Source organism: Sinohyriopsis cumingii, chromosome 8, assembly GCF_028554795.1.
Source record: "Sinohyriopsis cumingii isolate HCF-2022 chromosome 8, ASM2855479v2, whole genome shotgun sequence".
NCBI classification, from domain to species: Eukaryota; Metazoa; Mollusca; class Bivalvia; order Unionida; family Unionidae; genus Sinohyriopsis; species Sinohyriopsis cumingii.
The window spans coordinates 18,926,037-18,953,855 of NC_142968.1; the positions used below are offsets into that span (position 1 = coordinate 18,926,037).

The following is a 27,819-nucleotide window of genomic DNA, read 5'->3' on the forward strand; positions in this document are numbered from 1 at the left end:
TGCATATGAAAGGAAAATGTTTCAAAACCCATCAAAGAAAGTAACCCATCAGGGACTTTCTCAAAACTTTTAAAACCTTATTGTACAATTTTCCTGTCTATATGTTAGGGTGATAGCAGGTCTCCTTATATTTATGGTGGGTTTCTAGACGGCATAAGCACAGGCTTATATGTATGTATGTATGTATGTATGTATGTATGTATGTATGTATGATTTTTCCCTTTCCGATATTCTGCCATATTCTTACAACGATAATAGAATTTAAAAAGTCGTGTGGCAGAAGCGATATGCATAATGATTTTCTTCATTTTTGTTGAAATAATGTTCAGGGTACCCTCTGGTAACTTTTTTCGAAAGAGAAAATTTCACACACACACACACACACACACACACACACACACACACACTCCAGCAATCTGCTCGATATGGCTCTTGCCATTCCACTAAACTGTCATTTGCCCCTCCTCTTACCAGCCACCCCACTCCACCCAAGCCCATTCCCACCCCTTCATGTCAGAATAAAAAGCAAGTAAATTTCAGAACATGAAATAAGTAATAATAACAAAACTCATTTTACAAATGAAAATTAAAAAAAAAATATTTTAAACATTTTTATCAAAACAATTACTTTGATAAATAAAAAAATTGCAAACAGAATTGCTAAGTCGCTTTGATATTAACATAAGATATCCGCTCTTCTTGGTCAAAACACTTAATGGAAAATCACAGACCATGATACCTGAGTTCACCTCAGTAAGAAATCATCGGAACTTAAAACGGGCGTTGCCCAATCAAGCCAGGTGTTGCGTATACATTTGCCAGACTTGTCCTATGCTATGATACGAACCCGTACCCTTTCGATTGTTGGTCCGGCATGCCAACCATTAAGCCGCTGCGGCTCCCTAAAACTCCGATAGCGGGGACACACTCACCCAATAATAATAATAATAATAATAATATACTAGGTAACTAAGAAGAAAAAACAAAAGTTGTCTTCTTAAAATCATTAAAACAGCTTCTCTTAAGTCTAAATGTTTCATTAACTGATCAGCAACTTTACGACATAAGTTACACATTACTGTGTACCTTACTAGTTTACCCTTTTTATAGTTTGATCATGCTTAGGTTATACTACGATGATTAATTTCCAGAGTGAATGGTAACAGTGGCTTTCTATATCTGTTCTTCAAGGACATCTTTTCTTTAGTTTCGTTTATTCTTTCTTTTTTTTTTTTTCAGTTTCCACTAAGATCTTAAGCTTGACGACCATATACATTTTTAGAGGGGAAAAAAAGGTACTTTTGTCAGCTAAAAAGGAACATAATCAGCAGTTATTGGGTTTCGACAGAAAAATCGGGAAAAGTAACACTTATTAGTCTGAATAGGTGCTTATAATTTTCATGGCAGTTTTCTCTGGTTCATCCCTCAATTTACAATATTTTGTATGATCTTAGGTAGTGTACAGTACTAGAGAAAAGTAAAATTTAAAATAGTACATGTATACAAAAACAATGATATAAAATAAAATAATAAATACCCTTTTTACACATCATAAATTATGACGCAGTTCAACATTGTATTCAATTAATCTTTGATGCAAACTTTCGCTTGACAATAAAACTCAACCCATCCATCGCTACTTAATATTAGTATTTACTACTTGCACTTAGAGTCCTTGCTTATCACTATGTAGCCTTTTAATTTATTTTTTTTTTACATTTTTCCTACATAAATTTTCCTGAGATTTTTGTGTGTGTGCAAGTTCATTATTTTATACGTCTGCTTTTTAAAATTACCGAAAACTAAATGTTGTGACAGTACATACAGTAGATTTGGCTAAAGTTAACATGGAAGACAGTGAATGGTAAATTATATAGGTCATATTAGTAAAACGTGGATATATAACAAGCACATAATTTACGGATATGTGAAACAATAGGTGACAGAATTTCGAAAAATGGAAACAAAATGCGAGCAAAAGCGAAAAATTGTCCATCTAATATAACACTGATATCGCGATGACAAAGTCTTCTGCAGAGCCAAACTAAGTAAGCTTAACATGTACGTATAAATCCGAAATGAAAGAAAGAATGATATATATGAATGAATGCATGCAAGAATAAGACAAATGAGTATGAATTAATGAAGAGACTGAAGATTAAATCAGTAATGCAGGAGAAGAAAAATGAATGAATGAACAAACAAATGAATAAATAAATTAATCAAGAAAATCAGTAAATATTGAACAAGTGACTGAATAAGCGAAAGAATTGAAGAACAAATTAAAAAATGGAAATTGATGATCCAATGCAGGAAGCGACGAAGGACGGAAAGACAATGACAAAATGCAGCGCCGGATTCAGACATGGCGAGGCCCTAAGCTATGGGAAATTGTAGAGGCCCTATTTGGTATGTTTTAACAGAGAATATGGCTGTAAAAAAAATCTGACATTCTGGGAGGCCCCTTCACACTGTGGGGCTCTAAGCTGTAGTTTGCCATTTTTCAGCACACGATAGGCTATACATGGCGGCTAGTATTAATGGTGGAGGAAGAACCTGGGGAAAACTCCGGAAAGAACCACCGACCCACGAGAAGCTACTGGCAAGCTTTCTCACACACCCACATTGGCCGAATCTGAGACTTGAACCCACGCAGACAGAGGTGAGATGGCAGTGATCCGTAACGGAAAGCGCTTTAGACCACTCGGCCACTCGGGGCGTGGAGTGAAAAAATTAATCGAGAAATTAGTGAAAGAGCTGAATTTAGATGGGTTGAAATTAAACAGGATCGTGAACGAATAACCTAAAGAAGAATGAAATGACAAAAAGTGAAAATTGAATCAGCAAACTAAACAGAAAAGAAATTAACGAAATTCAGATTAGTAAATGATTAATGACTGAATTCATTACGTGACAAGCGAACACGTGAGTGGAATTTGAAGAGCTGAAAAATGGTGACAACTGAATCAAATTATAATGAAACGAATATGAATTAACTTTCAGTCCATTTTTTATAATAATTTGTCAGTTTAGTGTCACATGTAGATAGGTAAGGAGGCATATACTTTTCAATGTGACAATGCAAGAAAATTTGGTTCAATATGCTGTCGTAGAACACACACACAAATGGTTATTAAAAAAGAATTGAAAAGTGATTTAATTACATATTATACTATCAACATTAAAATAAACAAACAACAAAATAAACAAATAACCTGACAATAAACGAATAATTGAACAATGTATGTGAAAAAACAGCATCAGTGTCATCCATTTTCCTGGCTTTGTTTTCCATTACCGTAAAAGTATCACGCACAGTGTCATTCTCCTAATATCTGGCCAATTTCATGGCGAATCCTGGTCACATCCTGCAAGTTTTGTTGCTCTTAATAGTAATCCCGTCCATGGGATTTCCTCTGAATTCAACGTCTCTTTCACATTTTCTATACACATATCTTGGATTTTTATTTACAAAATCTAGCAATACTTTGTTAGGAGAATTTATAAGAAGCATATTAATTTCATTACTCGATGTTCTAAGTCATGATGTTCAGTAACAACACGTGCTGGTCCGTCAACATCAGAACCACTTGTAAAATTTACATTATTATCAACATGCTTATTTGTCTTATGTACCTAACATATCATCATCTTAATAAAAAAGACTTATACCTTCTTGTATTATTTTACTATTAAGTCTTAGGTAGGAAAACAAAATAAGTATATAGTAAAAAGGTTACTGCATTTGTATGGGAAATTATGAACCCGGTTGTTTTTTTTTTTTTTCTTTTTCGGACTAATACTGTACTCTCATGGTCATGCAATATTACTCATAAAAACTCATTTGTATTTTCCTATACGAATGTAGCAACCTATAGATATCATATAACTTAAAGGTTTTAACTGTTCACTGTACATTGCAGTCTTGTGCTATTCATCAGGATCTCAGATTTAAGACAACACGTGCAAAAAGAGTGGAAATGAGAGAAGAAGAAATCATAACGACCAACGCGAAAATGCTTGCCTGTAAACGGATATAATTATCTAAAATCAATTACTCAGCCGATATGAGACAAATACATAAATAACATCACTTTCTCCCATTACAACATCTCGTTCAAGCCATAAATAGAGAAAAGCTATGTACTGCTAAGTACTGAGAGATGTGGTTTTCAACTGACAGAGCAGCTTGCGAAAGACATGACATATTAATGTGTGTGTGTGTGTTATTTGGATTTTTAACGTAGCTTTAACAATATTTCAGTCATATCGCTACGATGTCTGCAGTGTGGCATTTTATAGTGAATTCTAGCACCATGGCATCATGCCGCAGACATATAGCATCATGTTCCACCCAGTCACATTATCCTGACACGAGGCCGACTAGTCCTAACACCAACTTCATAATGCTGAGCGCCACGCGAGGCAGCTGCTAGTACCACTTATTTTTAAAAAAGTCTTTGCTATGACTTGGCCGGGGTTCGAACCCGTGACCCCCCGCATTCGAGGCGGACGCTCTAACCACCAAGGCCACTGGAGCGGTCATTTATTTGATGAACAAAAAGGAGACACAGAACTTAGCAATTTTTACACTGACCATTATTATATCTGGCTTTTTCTTGGAAGTAAACATAATAACAAATGGCAATTTTATGGTAATGCATTACCTAAAGTTCAACAAATCACTCACCTAAAGATTAACATGGAAGAAAATATCAATACTCAAAAATGTATATTTATTTCCTGCCTTAGATAAATATTGAAGACAATGATGTATATTAAATGTGTCTGAGAAACTGATAATTGTATCTAAGAATGTCTTGTAACATGCTAAGTGGGGAAGTGACCAGTTAATGAACGGCTACATTTGCACAAAATCTGTGACAGTCGGAAATAAAAAAATGTTTTTGGTACATTGTTATTAGCTGCCAATCCATTGTCTCTAAAGAGGCATACAACATAAAAGGGTTATTTAAGGATGATAATGCTATTGTGACAGATCATGAACATATCAGAGGTTAGGGTTACTGACTGATGTTTACCAAGGTACACTAACTTTGTTTCTGAACGATGACTGGCACATTGTTGATGAAAAAAGAAAGCAACTATCCTAACATAACCAGCTTTTAATGGTCGACATTTTGAATGAACCAGCTTGAGAATATAAGCTTTTGGCGGTCTTAGCGGTAAAGACAAACAAAAACAAAAATATAAAATTAATTTTATTTTGAAATAATCTCATAGCAGATATAGAATGAGAGACTGTAGAATACTAAAAACATAAGGAGCAAACGTTTAATGAAGCATGACTAGTATTGTCATTATAAGGTATTAGCGTGCTTAAAAGGTAATTATTTAGGTTGTCAAGAACAACAACAGCAACAACAAAGTCGGACAAAAAATAACTCTCTTCATAAGACATTATCAAAGTAACTTTATTCATCTCGATGCTGTGCATCTCAGGAGTGCGCGGTTTGAATAAATGTCATTTCCTGATAATTTGTAGTACGTTTCAATATATAATCTTTCCGCATTTCGTACTGTAGATTATTTTGTTTCAGAAGTTTCTTTATTTCCTTACATAACTTCTTCGTATATCCGTCTGTTGACTGTTGATATTTGTTTTGTATTGTGTTAGTGGAAACACAATTAAAAAGTATATTTAAATAATGTTTCCTAGACTGCCCAACTACACTATCCAAGGCTCCGATACGCTAACCTATAAATAGGTTAACATTGAAACCTCGGCGAGCGAACTTATTTTTTTGTAATTTTTATTTATTTTTAAAATTACTTTGAAACAATCCCTCATGGCAAAATGGTTCCATTGTGCGATTTGAAGACTGGAGTCTCTAAGAGTTATATCCCTTATGTTTATGTGTACACAGGCCAGACATGTACAACGTTTCACTATTTCGGAAATCATTTACAGCTTTAGCTGGAACATATCTACCTGGAGATTTAAGGGGCTTTCTTTTATCATCTCGAATTTTTTCGACTTGGATAATAAGGACACATTCACCCAAGCCCCAAGCGTGGCTGAGGGCAAAGGTTGCAGGTCCATGTGTTAACGATAATATTCTGCCGCTCCTCAGGCCCATCCTTATTGTCGTAAACCCAACTGCCCAAATCACAAAAACATTATTTACCAGCAGGGTGCATGGGCCTCACAAAACAGGATGGCGGTACAGGGCAGTACTAGGGGTGGTGACTGTCGTCCTGTGTGGTGTAACATGGGGAATCAGTCGTTCCCAGACACAGTGTGAGGTGGAACCGCGGGAGACTAACAATGTTCTCACTCAGTTAAAGGAGAAGGGGAAAAAGTTATCAACGAGGAAGGAGAAGAACTTTGTTGTTGCGATTGAGAAAGCCCGAGATCTTGCGAGGAGAATAAAGGTAAAAGGCAGCTTTGACTGTTGAAATTCAATCCACTAACCTTCTTCATAAATTTCCTCAAGTTGAAAATAAATCTTTGGGTGTATCCTTCAGGACTCACGGTACTAACTCAACTCCCATAGTAAACACATAGAAACACCATGATATTCAAAATTCAATAACTTAAAATTTCTGGGTGCAGACCTATATTTTTCCATGCACAACTATCCTTGGTGCAAGCTTCTGTGTGGAGAACACGATATGAACCACGTCATTTTTTTTATCTACACGTGCATGAAACATGCACTGAATGAATCAGGTGCTACTTTCATTATTGAGTGCTCCTAAGTCAAGTCTATAAAAATACTAAAATTGCCTAAATATAATTTTGTCTATAGTTTTTTTTTTTAAATTACAGATAGGATAACCTCTCAAAATATATTTTATTCTAAAATTGTACTTTTCATTATTAAGCAATATGGACGACCAAACCCATAAACTCTAATTTTTGTTAACCCATTTCTAGACTGGTTCAAAGTTCTTCCATATAATTAGTATTGTGTATCCTTCAACAACGACGTGAGTTCAATAGACTCCCTTACTTATTAAAAATAGGCACCAGCAATAGACACCGCTGATTACTTAGTCAGACTTAAACCAAACAGATGCATACATTCTAAATCTTATGCTGATTTTGAAATTAAATTATTTTAAGAAAATCAGGTCACTAACAATTTGCATATTTTTTGGTTAAAAGTTAGAGTACTGAACAATTTAGAAACTCTTTCTTTATAAAAACTGTTATGCAGTGGAATCACTTGGTATTGTGAGCAACAAGTCAATGGAAGCTTTTAAATCAGTACTTCATAATCCCTACTAAGCTGCGAACTCCCCACCATAGTAAAATATCATTGTTGGTTTCTGCAATGTACAGATACATATATATCAATATTAGTATCATTACCTACGTATATACCTACCTAATAATCTGCCTATCTATCTATGGCTGAGGCTATTTGCATGTTGGCTGTGAACCTTTGACCGATAAATCAGTCACCAAACCATGATGGGTATTGATGGGTATGTTTTTTTTAGCCAAGTTTTTATAATTGGCAATATTTAAAAAAAAAAAATCATCCCTTATGCATTGCTAGTAATCACTGTTTAAATAACTCATTAAGAGTGTGACATAAACATTTGCAAAAAGAATTATTTCCTTGAAAATTTTCATATCTCTTTCATTTGCAAAGATTTATGTTAGGCTTTGATAAAATTTGTGTGATGCCAGATAATGAAGTTTTCTTATTAACTGCCTTGTATTATACATTTAACTGCCTTGTATTATACATTTAACTGCCTTGTATAATACATTTAACTGCCTTGTATAATACATTTAACTGCCTTGTATTATACATTTGTGGCTTCTTATTCAATATTTGTGTATAAACTTTAGGAAAGATAACTCCATATCTAAAGAGACCGTAAATGGGGAAAAACTGCATAAAGGAATTCTTTTCATAGAGATTACAGTGAAAGATGGCTGCCCTCTTTTTATAACTACATCTGGTGGTCAAAATGCCATTTACTTGTACACTAAAACTTCCATAATTTGGACAAATTAGTCACTTAAAAATACCTGACATTAATTGAAAAACTGGCTCCAGTTTGTTAATTGGTTGGCCATACTGTAGATAGTAATGCAGCACATGTCGTTATCTCCAGTCTTTCAAAAATGCAGAAGGATATTGTGATAATGTACATCAGTACTCATTTGACAGTACACATGTACAGTCATTATGTATTTATCTACTTGTGATAATGTACATCAGTACTCATTTGACAGTACACATGTACAGTCATTATGTATTTATATACTTGTGTAAAGTCCTTAAACATCTCCTACACCATTAAAGTCATCATATGGAATTTGGGTCTGGGAATTTACACATGTGGTCCACAACTCAAGTGTCAGTTCATGTCAGGTTGGAACCCCTACTGCCCTAGGTTGTGCACATAGGACATTACCATAATTCCTCAGGAACCTAGCCCAAATTTTTAAAGTTGAAACAATTATTATCCCCACCCTATATTTTACATATTCTTTTACTAGGTATAAGAAGACACATTCATACTGACATTAACCCAGGGGTCCATCCCATGGCCCCAGAGGGCCAAGTTCCTGTGTCTTGGAAGCAGTTGAGAGCCGAACACTGAAACCATACACTCTATACCCATCCTGGGTATGACAATACAAAATGTCATTGAATTAGTGTTGGTCCTAGGGTTCATTCATAACTCTTAAGCGGATTTATTCCCTGGTCATAGTTTGGAATCTGTGAAGATCTCCACCCTAATAATATTCACATGTTTACCTGACATGAAATGACAAAGGCACATAACTGACATTTGCTTCTGGGTCTCCTTTTACCCCCAGGGATGTAGCAGAGAGGTTTAAACATTGGGGTGAAATCAAAACAGGAAAGTTTGGGGATGTGTGTCGTAACAAACACAAAATCCTGGTTACAAATACAACATATGCTGGGCTAAATAAAAGAATTAAAAAGAAATGAATTATGCCTAGAGACTAAACTACAGTATTTTTGAAAGATACATTGCTTACTATTTATCAGTTTTTATTATATTTTACACCTGCTTACTGTTTATATTGTGCAGTTTATTTTGTAGATGCTTTCTGTTTATATAGTGTACTTATTTTATACCGCTTACTGTTTATCCCCCCCACCCATTTCTTGATGTAAACCTTGCACTCCCCCCATGGTAAAAAAATCACATTAAATATATATATGTTCAAAAAAGATTTAAAAACCAACCTGCCTACCCTAATTTTAAAACCCATTGCAATAGGAAACACACATATTGTTTTTGCCCTATATTGATTTATTTTACACCTGCTTAATTTTTTTTTATTTTGTATTTATTGTACACTTGCTTACTGTTTTTATTGTATATTTATTGTACACTTGCTTACTGTTTATATTGTGTATTTATTGTACACCTGCTTGCTGTGTATATTGTGTATTTATTATACACCTGCTTACTGTTTATATTGTGTATTTATTGTACACCTGCTTACTGTTTATATTGTTTATTTATTGTACACCTGCTTACTGTTTATATTGTGTATTTATTGTACACCTGCTTACTGTTTATATTGTGTACTTGCAGGATGAGACAGGCACCCCAGGACTTACTATTGCAGTCAGTGTTAATGGTCAGCTGGTGTGGTCAGATGGTCAGTATAATATCCAGTTGACTGGGATGGGGTGATGTGTCAGCATATAAATTGTCGATGTGTGTTATTATTGAGCAGTATACAGTATTTTGGGGTCATCTGGGTGGTCTGCTGACCGGGACAGAGGGTCAAGATGGCAAACAATCCCCTTTTGAAAATTTCCAGTCTGTTGTCAGTTTATTGTCAGTTAACTAGCATTGTACAATCATGCTGTTGTCTGTGTGCTGACAGATTTGTTTTTTGTAATAACTATGACAGGATTGTTTTGAAATGGCTATGACAGGATTGTTTCTGTAATGGCTATGATGATTTGCTTTTGTAATGGTTATCACAGGATTGTTTTTGTAGTGGTTATGACAGGATTGTTTTTGTAGCGGCCATGACAGGATTGTTTTTGTAGCGGCCATGACAGGATTGTTTTTGTAATGGTTATGACAGGATTGTTTTTGTAATGGCAATGAGAGGATTGTTTTTGTAGTGGCCTTGACAGGATTGTTTTTGTAGTGGCCTTGACAGGATTGTTTTTGTAATGGTTATGACAGGATTGTTTTTGTAATGGTTATGACAGGATTGTTTTTGTAGCGGCCATGACAGGATTGTTTTTGTAATGGTTATGGCAGGATTGTTTTTGTAATGGCTGTGACAGAACTGTTTTGAGATGGCTATGACAGGATTATTTTTGTTATGGCTTTGACAGGATTGTTTTTGTAATGGCTATGACAGGATTGTTTTTGTAATGGTTATGACAGGATTGTTTTTGTAATGGCTATGAATGGATTGTTTTGAAATGGCTGTGACAGGATTGTTTTTGTCAGATGCAGTTGATTTGTACATATCTCTAAGTTGCATCTTTTCCAGTGTATCTGTTCTATACAATTAAAGTTCGATGAATTTTTTTTTGTTAGTTAAGTGTCTGATATGGCTGGTCAGTACAACTCTCTCTTTGCAGGTTTATTGTTAGATGTAATTGTTTTGTTAAAATCAAAGTTAAATTTTTCCAGATTATTGTCATTTTGCATAAAAAGTGTTTTTTATGCAGAAGACTTGCTAATTTATTGTCATTTTATTGTTACTTTGATGACAGAATATAACAACAACCAGACATCAATGCTAGTTCATTGTCAGGTTTGTACAATTTCATGCCAGTATTGTGTGAACCTATTTCCAGATCTGTTTTTAGGGTCATTGTATTGCCTGTGTACTGTCAGTTTGTTACCAGGGTATTTTCAAGTTGTTTGTCTCTCTCTCTGTGTCTCTGTCTCTGTCTCTGTCTGTCTGTCTGTCTGTCTCTCTCTCTCTCTCTCTCTCTCTCTCTCTCTCTCTATATATATATACATACACACACAAACACACAAAGTCACAGGGGACTCACAAACTCTAGGGGACCCAGAGAATCATCAACCTACTAGTAGATCTAGAGACTCAGGAGACACACTAGGAGACACAGAGATTCACAAACACACTATGAGACACAGAGACTCACAAACACCTAGAGACTCAAACACTCTTGGAGACTCAGAGAAAAAGACACACTAGGAGACCCAGAAACTCACAAACACCTAGAGACACAAACACTCTAAGAGACCCAGAGACACAAACACTAGGAGACCCAGAGATTCACAGATACACTAGGAGACCCAGAGACTCACAAACACTTGGAGACTGACTAATTTTCATGCTGCTTGATATGGTTAGTTAGCTAAGATCCACATACTGTACCAATGACGATTGATATGGTTCCACACTTTAGCATTGAACCCATGTAGGTTTAAGAACACAGGATATAAAGAAGATTCATAATTATATTGTGAACTTTTCATGAACATGGTATGAAATTATTTAAATTCTTTATTGTTGAATATATATATAATATTATTTTAGCCAAACCTTTGTTCTCCTTTGTTCTGGCACCTAATTATGTATTTTTCTACTACCACCTGATGTTTTAGCTCTTGTTCTTCCACCCAATAATGTAGCTTTTGTTCTGCCTGCTGATTATGTAGTCCAACTTGGTTGGGCCAACTTTTATTCTGCCACATGATTATGCTATGTTTCCCATTCTGGTTGGGCCAACTTTTATTCTGCCACATGATTATGCTATGTTTCCCATTCTGGTTGGGCCAACTTTTATTCTGCCACATGATTATGCTATGTTTCCCATCTTATTTGGGCAAGCTGTTGTTCTGCTCTCCAAAATTGTGTGGGGTAGGTTGACACCTTGAACAAAGTTGGTAATCCAAACATTATAAAAGTGAAACCTACTCAGATGCAGGATTTTCACCAAATTTCTATAAAGTAAACAATTGCATGTTGATATGAATTCAGTCTGTCACATTTAAGTCATAGACTACAACACCTTTTGCCTTCAAGTATTTTAACTTCAAGTGTTTTAACATCACTTCAAGTATTTTAAATTCCCTTCAAGTATTATAACCTCACTTCAAGTATTATAACCTCACTTCAAGTATTATAACCTCACTTCACATATTTTAACTTCTAGTATTTTAACTTCACTTCTAGTATTTTAACTTCACTTTAAGTTATAACCTCCCTTCAAGTATTATAACCTCACTTCAAGTATTATAACCTCACTTCACATATTTTAACTTTACTACAAGTATTATAACCTCACTTCTAGTATTATAACCTCACTTCAAGTATTATAACCTCACTTAAAGCATTTTAACTTCACTTCTAGTATTTTAACTTCACTTCAAGTATTTTAACTTCACTTCAAGTATTATAACCTCACTTCAAGTATTATAACCTCACTTAAAGCATTTTAACTTTACTTCTAGTATTTTAACTTCACTTCAAGTATTATAACCTCACTTCAAGTATTATAACCTCACTTCTAGTATTATAACCTCACTTCAAGTATTATAACCTCACTTAAAGCATTTTAACTTCACTTCTAGCATTTTAACTTCACTTCAAGTATTTTGACTTCACTTCTAGTATTTTAACTTCACTTTAAGTATTATAACCTCACTTTAAGTATTATAACCTCACTTCTAGTATTATAACCTCACTTAAAGCATTTTAACTTCACTTCTAGTATTTTAACTTCACTTCAAGTATTATAACCTCACTTAAAGCATTTTAAATTTACTTCTAGTATTTTAACTTCACTTCTAGTATTTTAACTTCACTTCAAGTATTATAACCTCACTTCAAGTATTATAACCTCACTTCTAGTATTATAACCTCACTTCAAGTATTATAACCTCACTTAAAGCATTTTAACTTCACTTCTAGTATTTTAACTTCACTTTAAGTATTTTAACTTCACTTCTAGTATTTTAACTTCACTTCAAGTATTATAACCTCACTTTAAGTATTATAACCTCACTTCAAGTATTATAACCTCACTTAAAGCATTTTAACTTCACTTCTAGTATTTTAACTTCACTTCTAGTATTTTAACTTCACTTCAAGTATTATAACCTCACTTTAAGTATTATAACCTCACTTCAAGTATTATAACCTCACTTAAAGCATTTTAACTTCACTTCTAGTATTTTAACTTCACTTCTAGTATTTTAACTTCACTTCAAGTATTATAACCTCACTTTAAGTATTATAACCTCACTTCAAGTATTATAACCTCACTTTAAGTATTATAACCTCACTTCAAGTATTATAACCTCACTTAAAGCATTTTAATTTCACTTCTAGTATTTTAACTTCACTTCAAGTATTTTAACTTCACTTCAAGTATTTTAACTTCACTTAAAGCATTTTAACTTCACTTTAAGTATTATAACCTCACTTAAAGCATTTTAACTTCACTTCTAGTATTTTAACTTCACTTCTAGTATTTTAACTTCACTTCTAGTATTTTAACTTCACTTCAAGTATTATAACCTCACTTTAAGTATTATAACCTCACTTCAAGTATTATAACCTCACTTAAAGCATTTTAACTTCACTTCTAGTATTTTAACTTCACTTCTAGTATTTTAACTTCACTTCAAGTATTATAACCTCACTTTAAGTATTATAACCTCACTTCAAGTATTATAACCTCACTTTAAGTATTATAACCTCACTTCAAGTATTATAACCTCACTTAAAGCATTTTAATTTCACTTCTAGTATTTTAACTTCACTTCAAGTATTTTAACTTCACTTCAAGTATTTTAACTTCACTTAAAGCATTTTAACTTCACTTTAAGTATTATAACCTCACTTAAAGCATTTTAACTTCACTTCTAGTATTTTAACTTCACTTCTAGTATTTTAACTTCACTTCTAGTATTTTAACTTCACTTCAAGTATTATAACCTCACTTAAGGCATTTTAACTTCACTTCTAGTATTTTAACTTCACTTCTAGTATTTTAACTTCACTTCAAGTATTATAACCTCACTTTATTATAACCTCACTTCAAGTATTATAACCTCACTTAAAGCATTTTAACTTCACTTCTAGTATTTTAACTTCACTTTAAGTTATAACCTCACTTCAAGTATTATAGCCTCACTTCAAGTATTATAGCCTCACTTCAAGTATTATAACCTCACTTCAAGTATCATAACCTCACTTCAAGTATTATAACCTTATTTCAGGTATTTTAAATTCACTTCTAGTATTTTAACTTCACTTCAAGTATTTTAACTTCACTACTCATGTACATATGATTATGAAGCTTGTTATCTGCATTAGAAATATCTGTCATGTAAACTCAGTCTGAAAGATAATTTTTACCCTTTTTCATCATGTACCAACATATTGAAATTACCACAGATACTTGCTTGTAAGTCAGGCCAAACTACCAACTGTATAGACCAAAGAATATTCATGCAGTAATTGATTCAGGTAAGAATATACATGCAGTAATTGATCATGATAAGAATATACATGGAGTTATTGATCATTATAAAAATACACATGCAGTAATTAATCATGATAATAGATGGAATACTCCTGCAGTAATTGATCATGATAATAGATGGAGTACTCATGCAGTAATTGATCATGATAATAGATGGAATACTCATGCAGTAGTTGATCAATAATAATTATTGGAATACTCATACATTACTTTCTCCAGGTAAGAATACTCCTGCAGTAATTGATCATTAAGGTTACACATGCAGCAGTTGAGCATGATAAGAATAGTCATGCATTAATTTATTCAGGTGAGAATACACATGCAGTAATTAATCATAATAACAATACACATGTATTAATTGATCATGATAATAATACTCATGCAATAATTGATCATGATAAGAGTACTCATACAGTAATTGATTATGATAATACATGGAATACTCATGCAATAATTGATCATGAAAGATTACCCATACATTAATTGATCTTCATAAGAATACTCATGCAGTAATTGATCATGATAATTCATGGAATACTCAAGCAATAATTTATCATGAAAGAGTATCCATACATTAATTGATCTTGATAAGAATACTCATGCAGTAATTGATCATGATAATAAATGGAATACTCAACCAGTAATTTATCATGATAAGAATGCTCACAGTAATTGATAATGATAATAATACTCGTACAGTAATTGATCATGCTAAGAATACCCATGCAGTAATTGATCATGGTAGGAATACTCATAGTAATTGATCATAATAAGACCTGTACAGTAATTGATCATGCTAAGAATACTTCTGCAGTAATTGATAATGGTAAGAATACTCATACAGTAATTGCTCATGATAAGATTATCATACAGTAAATGATCATGGTAAGAATACTCATACACTAATTGATCATGCAAATACTTTGATTACTCATGAAGTAATTGATCATGATAATACATGGAACACTCATACAGTAATTGTACATGATAATGCATGGAATACTCATGCAATAATTTACTGTGATAATATTACTAATGCAGTAATTGATCATGGTAGGAATTCTTAAAACAGTAATTGATCATGTTAAGAATATCCATGCAGTAATCAATCATGATAACATTACACATGCAGTAATTGATCATCATAATACATGAAATACTCATGCAATAATTGATCATGATAAGAATACTCACAGTAATTGATGATGATAATACTACTCATACAGTACTTGATCATGCTAAGAGTACCCATGCAGTAATTGATAATTGTAAGAATACTCACATTAATTGACCTTGATAATAACACTCACACAGCAGTTGATCTTGCTAAGAATGCCCATGCAGTAATTGATCATGGTAAGAATACCCATGCAGTAATTGATCATGGTAACAATACTCATACAGTATTTGAACATGATAATACATGAATAATCATGCAATATTTGATCATGATAAGATTACTGATGCAGTAATTGATCATGGTAAGAATATTCAAACAGTAATTGATCATGGAAAGAATACCCATTCAGTAATCAATCATGATAAGAATACTCATACAGTACTTGACCATGATAAGAATGCTCCTACAGTAATTGATCATAGTAAGAATACTCTTACAGTAATTGATCATGATAATACATAGAATACTCAGGCAGTAGTAATTGATCATGGTAACAGTACTCATACAGTAATTGATCATGATAATACATGGAATGCTCATGCAGTAATTTATCATAATTAATATACCCATGCAGTAATTGATTATGGTAGGAATAGTACTAGGCAATTTCACATGGTTTGCTAAATTTAAAAAATGCTAACAATTCTGGAACTTAGGAAGGGTTAGATGTGAACCCATGGCCTTCACTTTTAAGCCCAAACTCTTTTATTGTGTTTTTAGACAATATCGGAACCTGGCAAATCATATAAAATGCCTATATTCCTTTCAGGTTACAATCAATCAAGAAAATATAAATATATTTCAGGACTTGGATATGCAGATGTAGAGAACCGACTTCCTTGCTCCCCAGACACTGTGCTCAGAATTGCTAGCATCAGCAAGTCAATCACCATGGCAGCTGTTGCTAGGATGTGGGAGTCTGGTGACCTTGACATTGACAAACCAATCCAGTATTATGTACCCTCATTTCCAGAGAAATACTGGAATGGAGAAAAGGTTGTAAAAATGAAATTGATAAATAGGTAAACCAAACACAGATTTGTTCAGCAATGGTTTAAATATCAGTGAAATTTGTAACTAAGCTTTATTTAGCAATAATAAATGTATTCTTTGCTATTTATAAAATATGAAGCACTCCTGAGGTCATGTGCATGATGAAATTTAATGGATACTATAATGAATGATATATATATGTCAGACAATATGCATTAGCGTCAAGCTAGATATATGACAGGGTCAAGTGAGAAAAATGGGATTGTTGGAGAAATCAAGTGTGATTTAACAACATAGTTTTCTCTGTTAATACCTTTTGAGACCTACTCCAGTAGCATGGTAATAGTGGTTTTGGATTTTTATTGCTGATCTAGGTCAAAGCCTTACATCACATGACTTTGTCCTCATATCACGCACATGCATGCGAGCCCACATGCAAATGTTACCATGGCAGAGGAAAGTTGTATTGGCTAGAAGACTTAAAACCTTGATTATTAATGAAACAAAACCACTTTCATCATACTGCTTTGTGAAGACTAATACATGAATACATGCATAAAGACACACAAGATATACTTGAAGACATACCTGAAGATATATGCAAATATACATTGGAATTGTATTACACACACACAGTGCAGTCATTTTTAGGCAGATTGATCGATATTGATACACACTTATGGTGACTGTGTTATGTGTTAGTGGTATAGTACCAGTTCTTGTATAAAAATAAATTAAATCAAGAGAATGGCATATTTCTGCATGCCTTTCAGTTCTCAAAAAGAAAATAGAGATTGCTTGACTTAACCCATAAGTAGAATACTCTGGCATGCCTATTATTTTTAAAGCGGCATTGAACATTTCTTATCTTTATACAAGACTTAGCCAAATTGGTAATTGTCAATGTGAAAAACTCCTGAAATTATAAATTATTGTTTGTCAAATAGCTATGAATATTTTAACCTACAATTATTATTCCAGTAAGTTGTGTGCTTACCATTACATGGTACCATGTGTTGAATAAGCCACATTAAATAGTTCAAAATGGCTTAGTTTTTCTCTTTGACTAATTTAGGAGGGCTGCTGGCTTTCATCAGCCTGTTAACTTAAAGTACGAATTTTTTTCACTAACTCATTTCAGTGGACCAGTCAGTTACCATGTTATACTTCAGATCCAGATATTGCAGGCTTGAAGTACACTCTTGAAAAATATTTTTCTTTAATAATTGAGGAAACGTTGTGCTTGGGGTTGGTTGTACATGAAAATGAAGTAAATTTGACAAAGTTACATTGCTGTCAGTTATAATTAAAAGGCATGCTAAGTCTTTGAAACATAATTTGGTTTGAAACAAGCTCAAACCACAGTACTTGAAACTGACTACATATGTCAGCTGACCATAAGAAATTCGTGTGTAGCAGCTTAAAATTGACAGCATGCCTATAATCTCAAAGAAATACATATAATGGTGAAAAGTTCACAGAGTGATGCATATAGTACCTTGAAAGAATTTATAAGTATGTCTGTGTGTGGGAATTGCAATACCCAACAATGTAGTGTTTTTAATATTACAGAAAAGATTAAGCCTCTACTTTCCTTCATATATATTTATCAAAGAGGCCCAAAGCATGTATGATTTTTCAAATACATATCCTGAGCATCTTGATAAATTAATGGACTTAGGGATTTAATTGGAAACACATCCACACAGACTTGGTCAAGCTTATGAGAAAAATTTGAAAAGTTATTATCTGATATTGTGCAAGAAAAGACAAAGTCCCTGTTACCAGCAAGTGAATTGAATGATTGAGATACAGTAGTGAATACTTCACTTGTAATAGTAAATGTTGTCATGAGTAAACCAATTAGAGAAATGGATTTGACAGTAATATAGCATGACATCCACATCTAACTTCTGTTAGATATATTATAATTTTGCACTGATCTACAAAGGTGCAGAAATGGAACAATGCAAACAATGGGAATAATTCTCTGAAGCAGTTTGCCTTGGAAAATTTGAACTCTGCAGCAGAACATGTCATTATGAATATTATAACTCACATTTGCTTGCATTATGTGTTGGGTTAGGTGCTTGACCATGTCTTGAGTGTGGTATTGAAGTAAAGTCATGTAGTCAGCTTTGCTGGCTATGTGGGTCTATTTACGAGTATTATTGTGCATGCAGATAAAGACTTATTAAACCTATGATTGTAGAAACACCTGATATCAACACCATTGAGGAAAACAATTCATGGGAAATCTTTCTTGGTGCAGGTAGATAAATCTACTGCAATGTTTGTTTGTCCAAACATCCTTGACCTTTATTGCACTCGCTAACTTTTCAACTGCAGCTTCACCATTTCAATTACCACTGGGACTGAAGTAGATGGTGGATAGTTTCATTATATTACTGTGTTTTACCTCCAGTGATAAACCTAGTCTTCATAGCTCCTTTGATGTTCCTCTGGCAATTCTTTCTCTGAGTGCATGATTAATAATGTTCATTTGGTGCATGAGATCTATATCACCAAGCTGGCATGCACAGATATGCCTGGTCCAATGTTGTCAATGAAATCAGATGGTCCAGATTATTTTCAATGAATCGGATGGTCCAGAATGTTTTCAGTGGAACTGTTTTTACTGAAATTAAATGGTCCAGACTGTTTTCAATGAAATCAGATGATCCAGATTGTTTGCAATGAAATTAGATGGTCCAGATTGTTTTCAGTGGAACTGTTTTCATTGAAATCAAATGGTCCAGAATGTTTTCAATAAAATTAGATGGTCCAGATTGTTTCCAATGAAATTAGATGGTCTAGACTGTCTTTAATGAAATTAGATGTCCAGACTGTTTTCAATGGAATCAGATGGTCCAGACTGTTTTCAATGAAATTAGATGGTCCAGACTGTTTTCAATGAAATTAGATGGTCCACATTGTTTTCAGTGAAATCAGATGGTCCAGAATGTTTTGAATGAAGTCAGACGATCCAGTCTGTTTTGAAATCAGATGATCCAGTCTGTTTTGAATGAGATCAGATGGTCCAGACGGTTTTGAATGAAATCAGATGGTCCAGACTGCTTTCAGTGAAATCAGATGATCCAGTCTGTTTTCAATAAAATTAGATAGTCCACATTGTTTTCAGTGAAATCAGATGGTCCACATTGTTTTAAGTAAAAATTAGATGGTCCACATTGTTTTCAGTGAAATCAGACGGTCCAGACTGTTTTTAATGAAATCAGATGGTCCAGACTGGTTTCAATGAAATTAGATGATCCAGACTGTTTTGAATGAAATCAGGTGGTCCAGACTGCTTTCAATGAAATTAGATGGTCCAGACTGCTTTCAGTGAAATTAGATGATCCAGACTGTTTTTAATGAAATCAGGTGGTCCAGTCTGTTTTCAATGAAATCAGATGGTCCAAATTGTTTGAAAGTGGTTTATCACTCAGGACTGCTAGCAATAAATTTCAGTTAGAAAGGATCTGAAAGATATGTTTCCATTAATTCAAAGCAATGATTTGTGAGTTTTTTTAAAATACAGTTTGCATTTGTTTTCTTTTAATGAGAGTTTTTAAAGCAAAAGTAGATATATTTCTTGCATTTAAATGTTAATTCATGCTATGTTAGGTATGTGATTGAAATTTATTTTTGACTGAAAATTGTTTTCATCACACATATGATATCATGTTTTACAAAGTTCTTTATTTATATCACTAGATTTTGTACAGCCATCTCTCCATGTCATTATCAAACATTTGGATTCTTACAATAACCCATTATAATGAGGTACAGATGTTAGCATTTAGCTTCTTATGATAACCCATTATAATGAGTTACAGATGTTAGCATTTAGATTCTTACAATAACCCATTATAATGAGGTACAGATGTTAGCATTTAGATTCTTACAATAACCCATTATAGTAAGATACAGATGTTAGCATTTAGATTCTTAGAATAACCCATTATAATGGGGTACAGATGTTAGCATTTAGATTCTTAGAATAACCCTTTATAATGAGGTACAGATGTTAGCATTTAGATCTTAGAATAACCCATTATAATAAAATGACTGAGTTTAAAATTTAAATTCTTACAACAACTTTGTATAATAGGACAGTGATACTAATTTTCATTGGACCCTTGTCCTTACCTTATTTTTCTGATCCCATTGGAATTTGGATTTAGCAGTGATCATTGTACTTAAGGTTTTATTTAAAAAATTATTGTTTGATTTTGTATTCATTATTCCTAAATAATCATTCACAAAGATAAAATTATATTCTAATTTAGGTAACCATAACAACTCGCCAGCTAGTCAGCCATCTTGGAGGAATTCGTCATTATGACAAAAGCTACATTCAAAAACAGGAGGAGAATAAGGTTGGTTTATCTATGACTTTAATCATCAGTCTTCCATGGGAATATGCTCTGAAAAACAATTTATGAAAACACAGTGTTATGTGTCCTTTAGAGAATGCAGTGTTAGATGATTCTTTATAATGATGCATCATATTAATGTTTGGTCTGATTTGTACCACTTGGAATGGACTTTGTCTAATTGAATATGTATTTTGTTATTAGCTCACCTGATGATAAGGCCAGGTGAGGTTATTGTCCTTCATCTGTCATGTGTTGTCTGATGCCTTATGCAACATGTGCCATTTTCAAGTTCATTTAAACAAATCTCCAGGCCAATGTCAACCAAGCTTGGCAGAAAGCATCCCAGAATGATGTCCTTTCACGTTATTACAAATGATGCTGATCTGTCATCAAATATGGCCACTGTTGCTAAAAAAAGAAAAGCCTTTTAGCATCTTCTTCTCCAAAACAACTCAGATTTGGACATTTTGACTGAAAGCATTTTGGTATGAAGAACTCTTTTTTTTAAAAATCTGCATTCAGATATGACCACTGTAAGTAAAGCTAAATGTTTTCCATAGATCTGCCATCAAATGTAGATGAATACACCAAAAAAAAGAATAGAAAAATATCTAACTTTTATTTCATAACATATGCAGGCAACAGCACTGGCAAGAAATTCTGTAGAAGGCATGCTACTGACCCAGAATTCCTGGCCATCTGCTCTTGTATTTGGCTGTTGGGCAAATTGTCAAGCAGGTGCTTGATCTCAAACCCACTTGGGTCTCATGCAGTAAGTGGCCTTCTTAAAAGATGCATCATTTTTAACTCATGAATTATTTGATGTTCAAATAGTAGGATATGCATCTGATCAAGTACATTCATTCCAGGCAATGCAAGTTGGCAGCTAAAAAATTACATGCACATCAATTTTCTGCTGCAACGCTGAGTTGGTGTAGCATAATTTACAGAAAATGTTGACTGTGTCCCATGTTTGTTTTTTGTTTTTGTTTTGTTGCAAGAGAAATGCTGTATACGTCCATTGGAATATGATTGCTTTCAGTGTAACTTTCAGGCTGTATAGCACTCCCTCATTGTAACAATATCCTGTAACCATAGAGTATACTACCTTATACAGTCCTCCCTCATTATAATGTTATCCATGAGAGCCATGTAATGTACCCTCTTATATAGTAAAAACACCAATTATTTGGACCTATTGGGGGACATAGGCTTCATCAGGATAATTGGTCATCCAGCTAATTAATTAGAACTGTGAATAGAAGTATCTGAATTAAATGGATCCAATAATCAATCATACATTTGACTGTATGGATATCATTAAATGGGTACAATAATCATACATTTTACTGTACATGTATCATTTATATGGATCCAATAATCATACATGTGACTGTACAGATACATTAAATGGGTCCTATAATTATAGATTTGACTGTTTAGGTATCATTAAATTTGTCCAGTTATCATGTATTTGACTGTCAGGTACATTAAATGGGTCCTATAATGATACATTTGACTGTACAGGTACTTTAAATGGGTCCTATAATGATACATTTGACTATACAGGTATCATTAAATGGGTCCAAGAATCACACATTTGACTCTGGCTGTATCATTAACAAAGTAAATATTCACATTAATTAAGCAGATAATAATGTTTTGTACACACATGGCACAGAAAGAGATGACATTTTATTAAGATACTTTAATTAAATACTTTACACCAATTGGAAAGATACTCAGACTATCATGACAAAATAACACAGGTGTGATAAACAGTCATTTTATGTAACACTAGTGTCAAAAGGCTTTGCTAAAGGTAAACTCAGTTCATTCTATTCTCACCTGTGCTAGCCGATCATTAACTTTTATCATCAGCATTGATCACTGATTGACAGTTAATTACAAAGATTTCAATTATAGAATGCCTTTGATCAGTTCATTATGTGTTTTTCATCAGGCTTGATTGGGATTTCTGTATGATTAAAGATACATTGTCATTGAAGCACTCATAATTTTTCTGTCATTGTATCTCCCTCTCTTCCACCTATTTCCTAATTACATTTGTTTTTATGTTGAAAAGATAATTTATATATAATGCCAATTAATCATACATGGATGAGACTCTGTCTGAATGTGTTTGTATTTGATTTCTTTTAGTCTGCTCTTGTGTATATTGTAAGGAGCAATTTTTTTTATACCTGGTTGTAGTCTATGCAGACCGGTAAACCAGATAATTAGTGCAAGAATAATCTATGCTTGACTTCAGTGAGACAGTTAATAATGAGGTACATGATGTACATAATTTCCCTTTCACTTAATGAAATGGGATTCAAGACTTGGTTTGTAATATTAAGGGTCAATTTGTGAGTGAATTCTCAATCTTGATGGTTAGATCTTAAAATTAACATAGAGTTCTCCTACTCCAAACATGTCATCCAATCAATCAGTCAAGGTACTCAAACAAGGGTACAGTATTTATTTTATGAGAAAAGGGATGGAAGCCTAATAAATTGGTAACAAAGTCTGTTGACTTACAATCAAAGAAATATATATTCTTTGCTAATATTTGCCAAAAGTTTGTACAAGTTATGGTGGGTTTCTTGTTTTGTAACAGCTTAACTTCAAATAAATATGGTAGATTTATCATTTTGCAAGGGCTTAACATGAGATAAATATGGTTGGTTTATCATTTTGCAAGGGCTTAACATGAGATAAATATGGTAGGTTTATCATTTAGTAAGGGTTTCATGTCAGACAAATATGGTAGGTTTATTAATTTGTGAGGGCTTAACATCATAAAAATATGGTGGGTTTATCATTTCATAAGGGTTTAACATCAGATAAATATGGTAGATTTATTATTAAGTATGTGCTTAACATCAGATAAATATGGTAGGTTTATAATTTCATAAGGGCTTAACATCAAATAAATATGGTAGATTTATTGTTTGGTAAGAGCTTAACATCAGATAAATATGATAGGTTTATCATTTCATAAGGACTTAACATCAGATAAATATGGTAGGTTTACCATTTCATAAGGGCTTAACATCAGATAAATATGGTAGATTTATCATTTAGTAAGGGCTTAACATCAGATAAATATTGTATGTTTATCATTTAGTAAGGGCTTAACATCAGATAAATATGGTAGATTTATCATTTAGTAAGAGCTTAACATCAGATAAATATTGTAGGTTTATCATTTTGTAAGGGCTTAACATCAGATAAATACAGTATCTAGATATGGTTAGAACACAGGAAATGAGGTATTTGTACATATGTTAATAACTCTACTAAAACATATATTGCCTTACCTATCAACATGGGGTTTTCAAATGCAGACCTCTTGTGATGACTGCTTGATTTAAATGATTTTAGTGCTGATCTGAAATCCAATTAGTCCACCAAGGCAGTGATCTTAAAAATCTTGATATAGCTACTCTTCCTGAATGGAAAGTCTTATGAACATGGACATTAAACCAGAAGACTTTTTATGGTGTCTCTCTCATTAAGTGTAAATGAATATGATGCTGATCTGACATCCAACTTGGTCACCATGGCAATGATCTTGAAAATCTTGTTATTGTTACTACTCTGGAATTGATGGTCATGTTCATATGAAGTTTTCACCCAAACAATTTCATGATTTTACTAGGTCTACAAAATAATTAGTCCTAAATGAATATTTTGCCAATATGATGTCCAATTTAACCAGCATAGTGTTGATTTGAAAATCTTTTTACTCAAAAATATCAGAGATAGTTTCAACAAATAGCAGTTAAAAAGAAGAAATTGTCATATCTTGAATTCCTGGGAATTCTTTTCAGTCAGTAAAGCATCAGTCTTGCTTTTTTGGTAAAAATTCATTAAATCTGATTTTCATAGAGAGAACAGGAGGAGAATAACAAAACAAAAGAGAAGTTGGTCAAGGGAGATAACCAGAGTGGCAAAACCTTGATGCAGTCAGTGAGTGGAGAAAATCAAGAGAAGAAAGATGAGATGAAGCAGACAGAGTATTATATCAGCAGGAGATACAAGTCAGTTACTGAAAGTCTGAAACTGTTTCAAGATGATCCCCTTGTACACAAACCTGGTAAGTCATAACCTTCAAGATGATCCCCTTGTACACAAACCTGGTAAGTCTTAACCTTCAGGATGATCCCCTTGTACACAAACCTGGTAAGTCTTAACCTTCAGGATGATGCCCTTGTACACAAACCTGGTAAGTCTTAATTTTCAGGATAATCCCCTTGTACACAAACCTGGTAAGTCTTAACCTTCAGGATGATGCCCTTGTACACAAACCTGGTAAGTCTTAATTTTCAGAATAATCCCCTTGTACACAAACCTGGTAAGTCTTAACCTTCAGGATGATGCCCTTGTACACAAACCTGGTAAGTCTTAACTTTCAGGATGATCCCCTTGTACACAAACCTGGTAAGTCTTAACCTTCAGGATGATCCCCTCGTACACAAACCTGGTAAGTCATAACCTTCAGGATGATCCCCTCGTACACAAACCTGGTAAGTCTTAACTTTCAGGATGATCCCCTTGTACACAAACCTGGTAAGTCATAACCTTCAGGATGATCCCCTTGTACACAAACCTGGTAAGTCATAATTTTCAGGATGATGCCCTTGTACACAAACCTGGTAAGTCATGACCTTCAGGATGATCCCCTTGTACACAAACCTGGTAAGTCTTAACGTTCAGGATGATCCCCTTGTACACAAACCTGGTAAGTCTTAACTTTCAGGATGATCCCCTTGTACACAAACCTGGTAAGTCTTAACTTTCAGGATGATCCCCTTGTACACAAACCTGGTAAGTCTTAACTTTCAGGATGATCCCCTTGTACACAAACCTGGTAAGTCTTAACTTTCAGGATGATCCCCTTGTACACAAACCTGGTAAGTCTTAACTTTCAGGATGATCCCCTTGTACACAAACCTGGTAAGTCTTAACTTTCAGGATGATCCCCTTGTACACAAACCTGGTAAGTCTTAACTTTCAGGATGATCCCCTTGTACACAAACCTGGTAAGTCTTAACTTTCAGGATGATCCCCTTGTACACAAACCTGGTAAGTCTTAACCTTCAGGATGATCCCCTTGTACACAAACCTGGTAAGTCTTAACTTTCAGGATGATCCCCTTGTACACAAACCTGGTAAGTCTTAACTTTCAGGATGATCCCCTTGTACACAAACCTGGTAAGTCTTAACCTTCAGGATGATGCCCTTGTACACAAACCTGGTCATTATGTTTTTTAATTGTTTAAACACTTTACTTGTCAAAAGAGGTGTGAAAGCCTTTCTTTGGACTGATCACAAGCCCAAAAATTGAATGATTGCCCCAGGGTTTGTACCACTGACATTGCACAAGTCCCTCACATGGCATGGTTCGCATTGCAGAGTCAGCACATGATAACTAGAACAAAATACGAGTCCGAATTAAGAAAAAAAGATACTAACAAGAACAAACTTTTATTATCATACTTGATGAGATTTTTGTATACCTGATTTAAAAAAATTTACCACTGGACTTAACCACAAATATCTGTTAATTTTATGTAACATAAAATATTTTCAAGGTAATACATCAGTTTTTGTTGTCATTTAATATAGTTAATAATTAGTTTTTAGAAAGTCTTACAACTGTATGATTTTAAACTTGGTAACTGAAAGAAGCAAACCAACAAGTTTATTAAAATCAAGATAAAAATTTATTTCTCTAAGTTACAAAAAAGGAAATTTTAAAAGGAACTTACAGTATTGTAAATTAAAATCCCAAATAATCCTTATAGTTCTGTCACAAGTCTAAAAGTGTTGTGTACTGAATGAATTCGAGTATTGAATTTTCTGCTGTACCAAGAGCCTTGAAATAGCCAAAGTACCAATAGTCTTGATGTATCACAATGACGTAATCAAGAATGCCTTTGAATGAATCCACAATAATCCCAAAGAAGTGTTTTTGTCTAAAGTCGCAATAAGCGTATTGTAATTTCAATGACTAATTTTTTAAATAAATGATTCCTCTCAAATTATATCTGAACACAACAGTTAATAATTCCACAGACTGAACTTAAATAAGGAATGAATAATTTTGTTGACCACAACCTTATGTGAAAACAAAGACAATAAAATGACCAAGATGTGGGTCAGAAGTTCTCTTCCAAAACATTCTAGGTTTGCAAATAATGCTAGACTTTCAAGTCAAATATCAGTAAACAACCTATTTATAATTTACAAACATGACATAAGGCATGAGTATAGTCAGGTAGGCCAAACCTGTACCCTCAATTACGGACAAGGTCAATCACATGATAAAACAGATATAGATTAAAGCAGAATAAAGTACTGTTCTTGGGTGCAATTCTAGAATATAGATTTCGGAAATAAAAACAATTGTTTAATTCATAATTAATTTGAAAGAAAATGGGTTAAACATGGAAGGATTACACTAATACTAAAGCAGGGGAAAATCCAGAATTGAAAATGTTGTATTTCCCAATATACTTAATTACATATATCAGAGCTCTCTTTGTCTCTCTCAGCTTGTTAATCTCATATATGTGCATAATAACTTTGCTTCCTCAGAGGTTGGCTTTTTGTACACAACTCATGGGTGGACGCTGGTCAGTGCAGTGTTGGAAGGAGCAGCCAAGATGCCATTTGAGAAGTTAATTGTCAGCCTGTTCCAAGACTTGGGCCTGGAAAATACATACTTAGAGAAGCATTCTCCACTGATCTACCACAGGGGAAGGTGAGAGGATCTGTAACGAGGTTCATA

At 33.6% G+C, this 27,819-nt stretch overlaps 1 protein-coding gene across 1 annotated transcript in view; it reads left to right on the forward strand.

Moving 5' to 3' along the window:
* Positions 1–5,884: 5,884 nt before the first annotated feature.
* The window catches only part of LOC149793074 (serine beta-lactamase-like protein LACTB, mitochondrial), a 32,716-nt gene continuing 10,781 nt past the window's right edge, over positions 5,885–27,819 (forward strand). The window contains exons 1-6 of the mRNA XM_089966972.1: positions 5,885–6,396; positions 9,562–9,628; positions 16,451–16,641; positions 20,931–21,020; positions 24,915–25,122; positions 27,627–27,792. Of these exons, the coding sequence (XP_089823098.1) occupies positions 5,896–6,396; positions 9,562–9,628; positions 16,451–16,641; positions 20,931–21,020; positions 24,915–25,122; positions 27,627–27,792 (1,223 nt within the window). The 5' untranslated portion in view covers positions 5,885–5,895. The remainder of the gene's footprint in view (positions 6,397–9,561; positions 9,629–16,450; positions 16,642–20,930; positions 21,021–24,914; positions 25,123–27,626; positions 27,793–27,819) is intronic.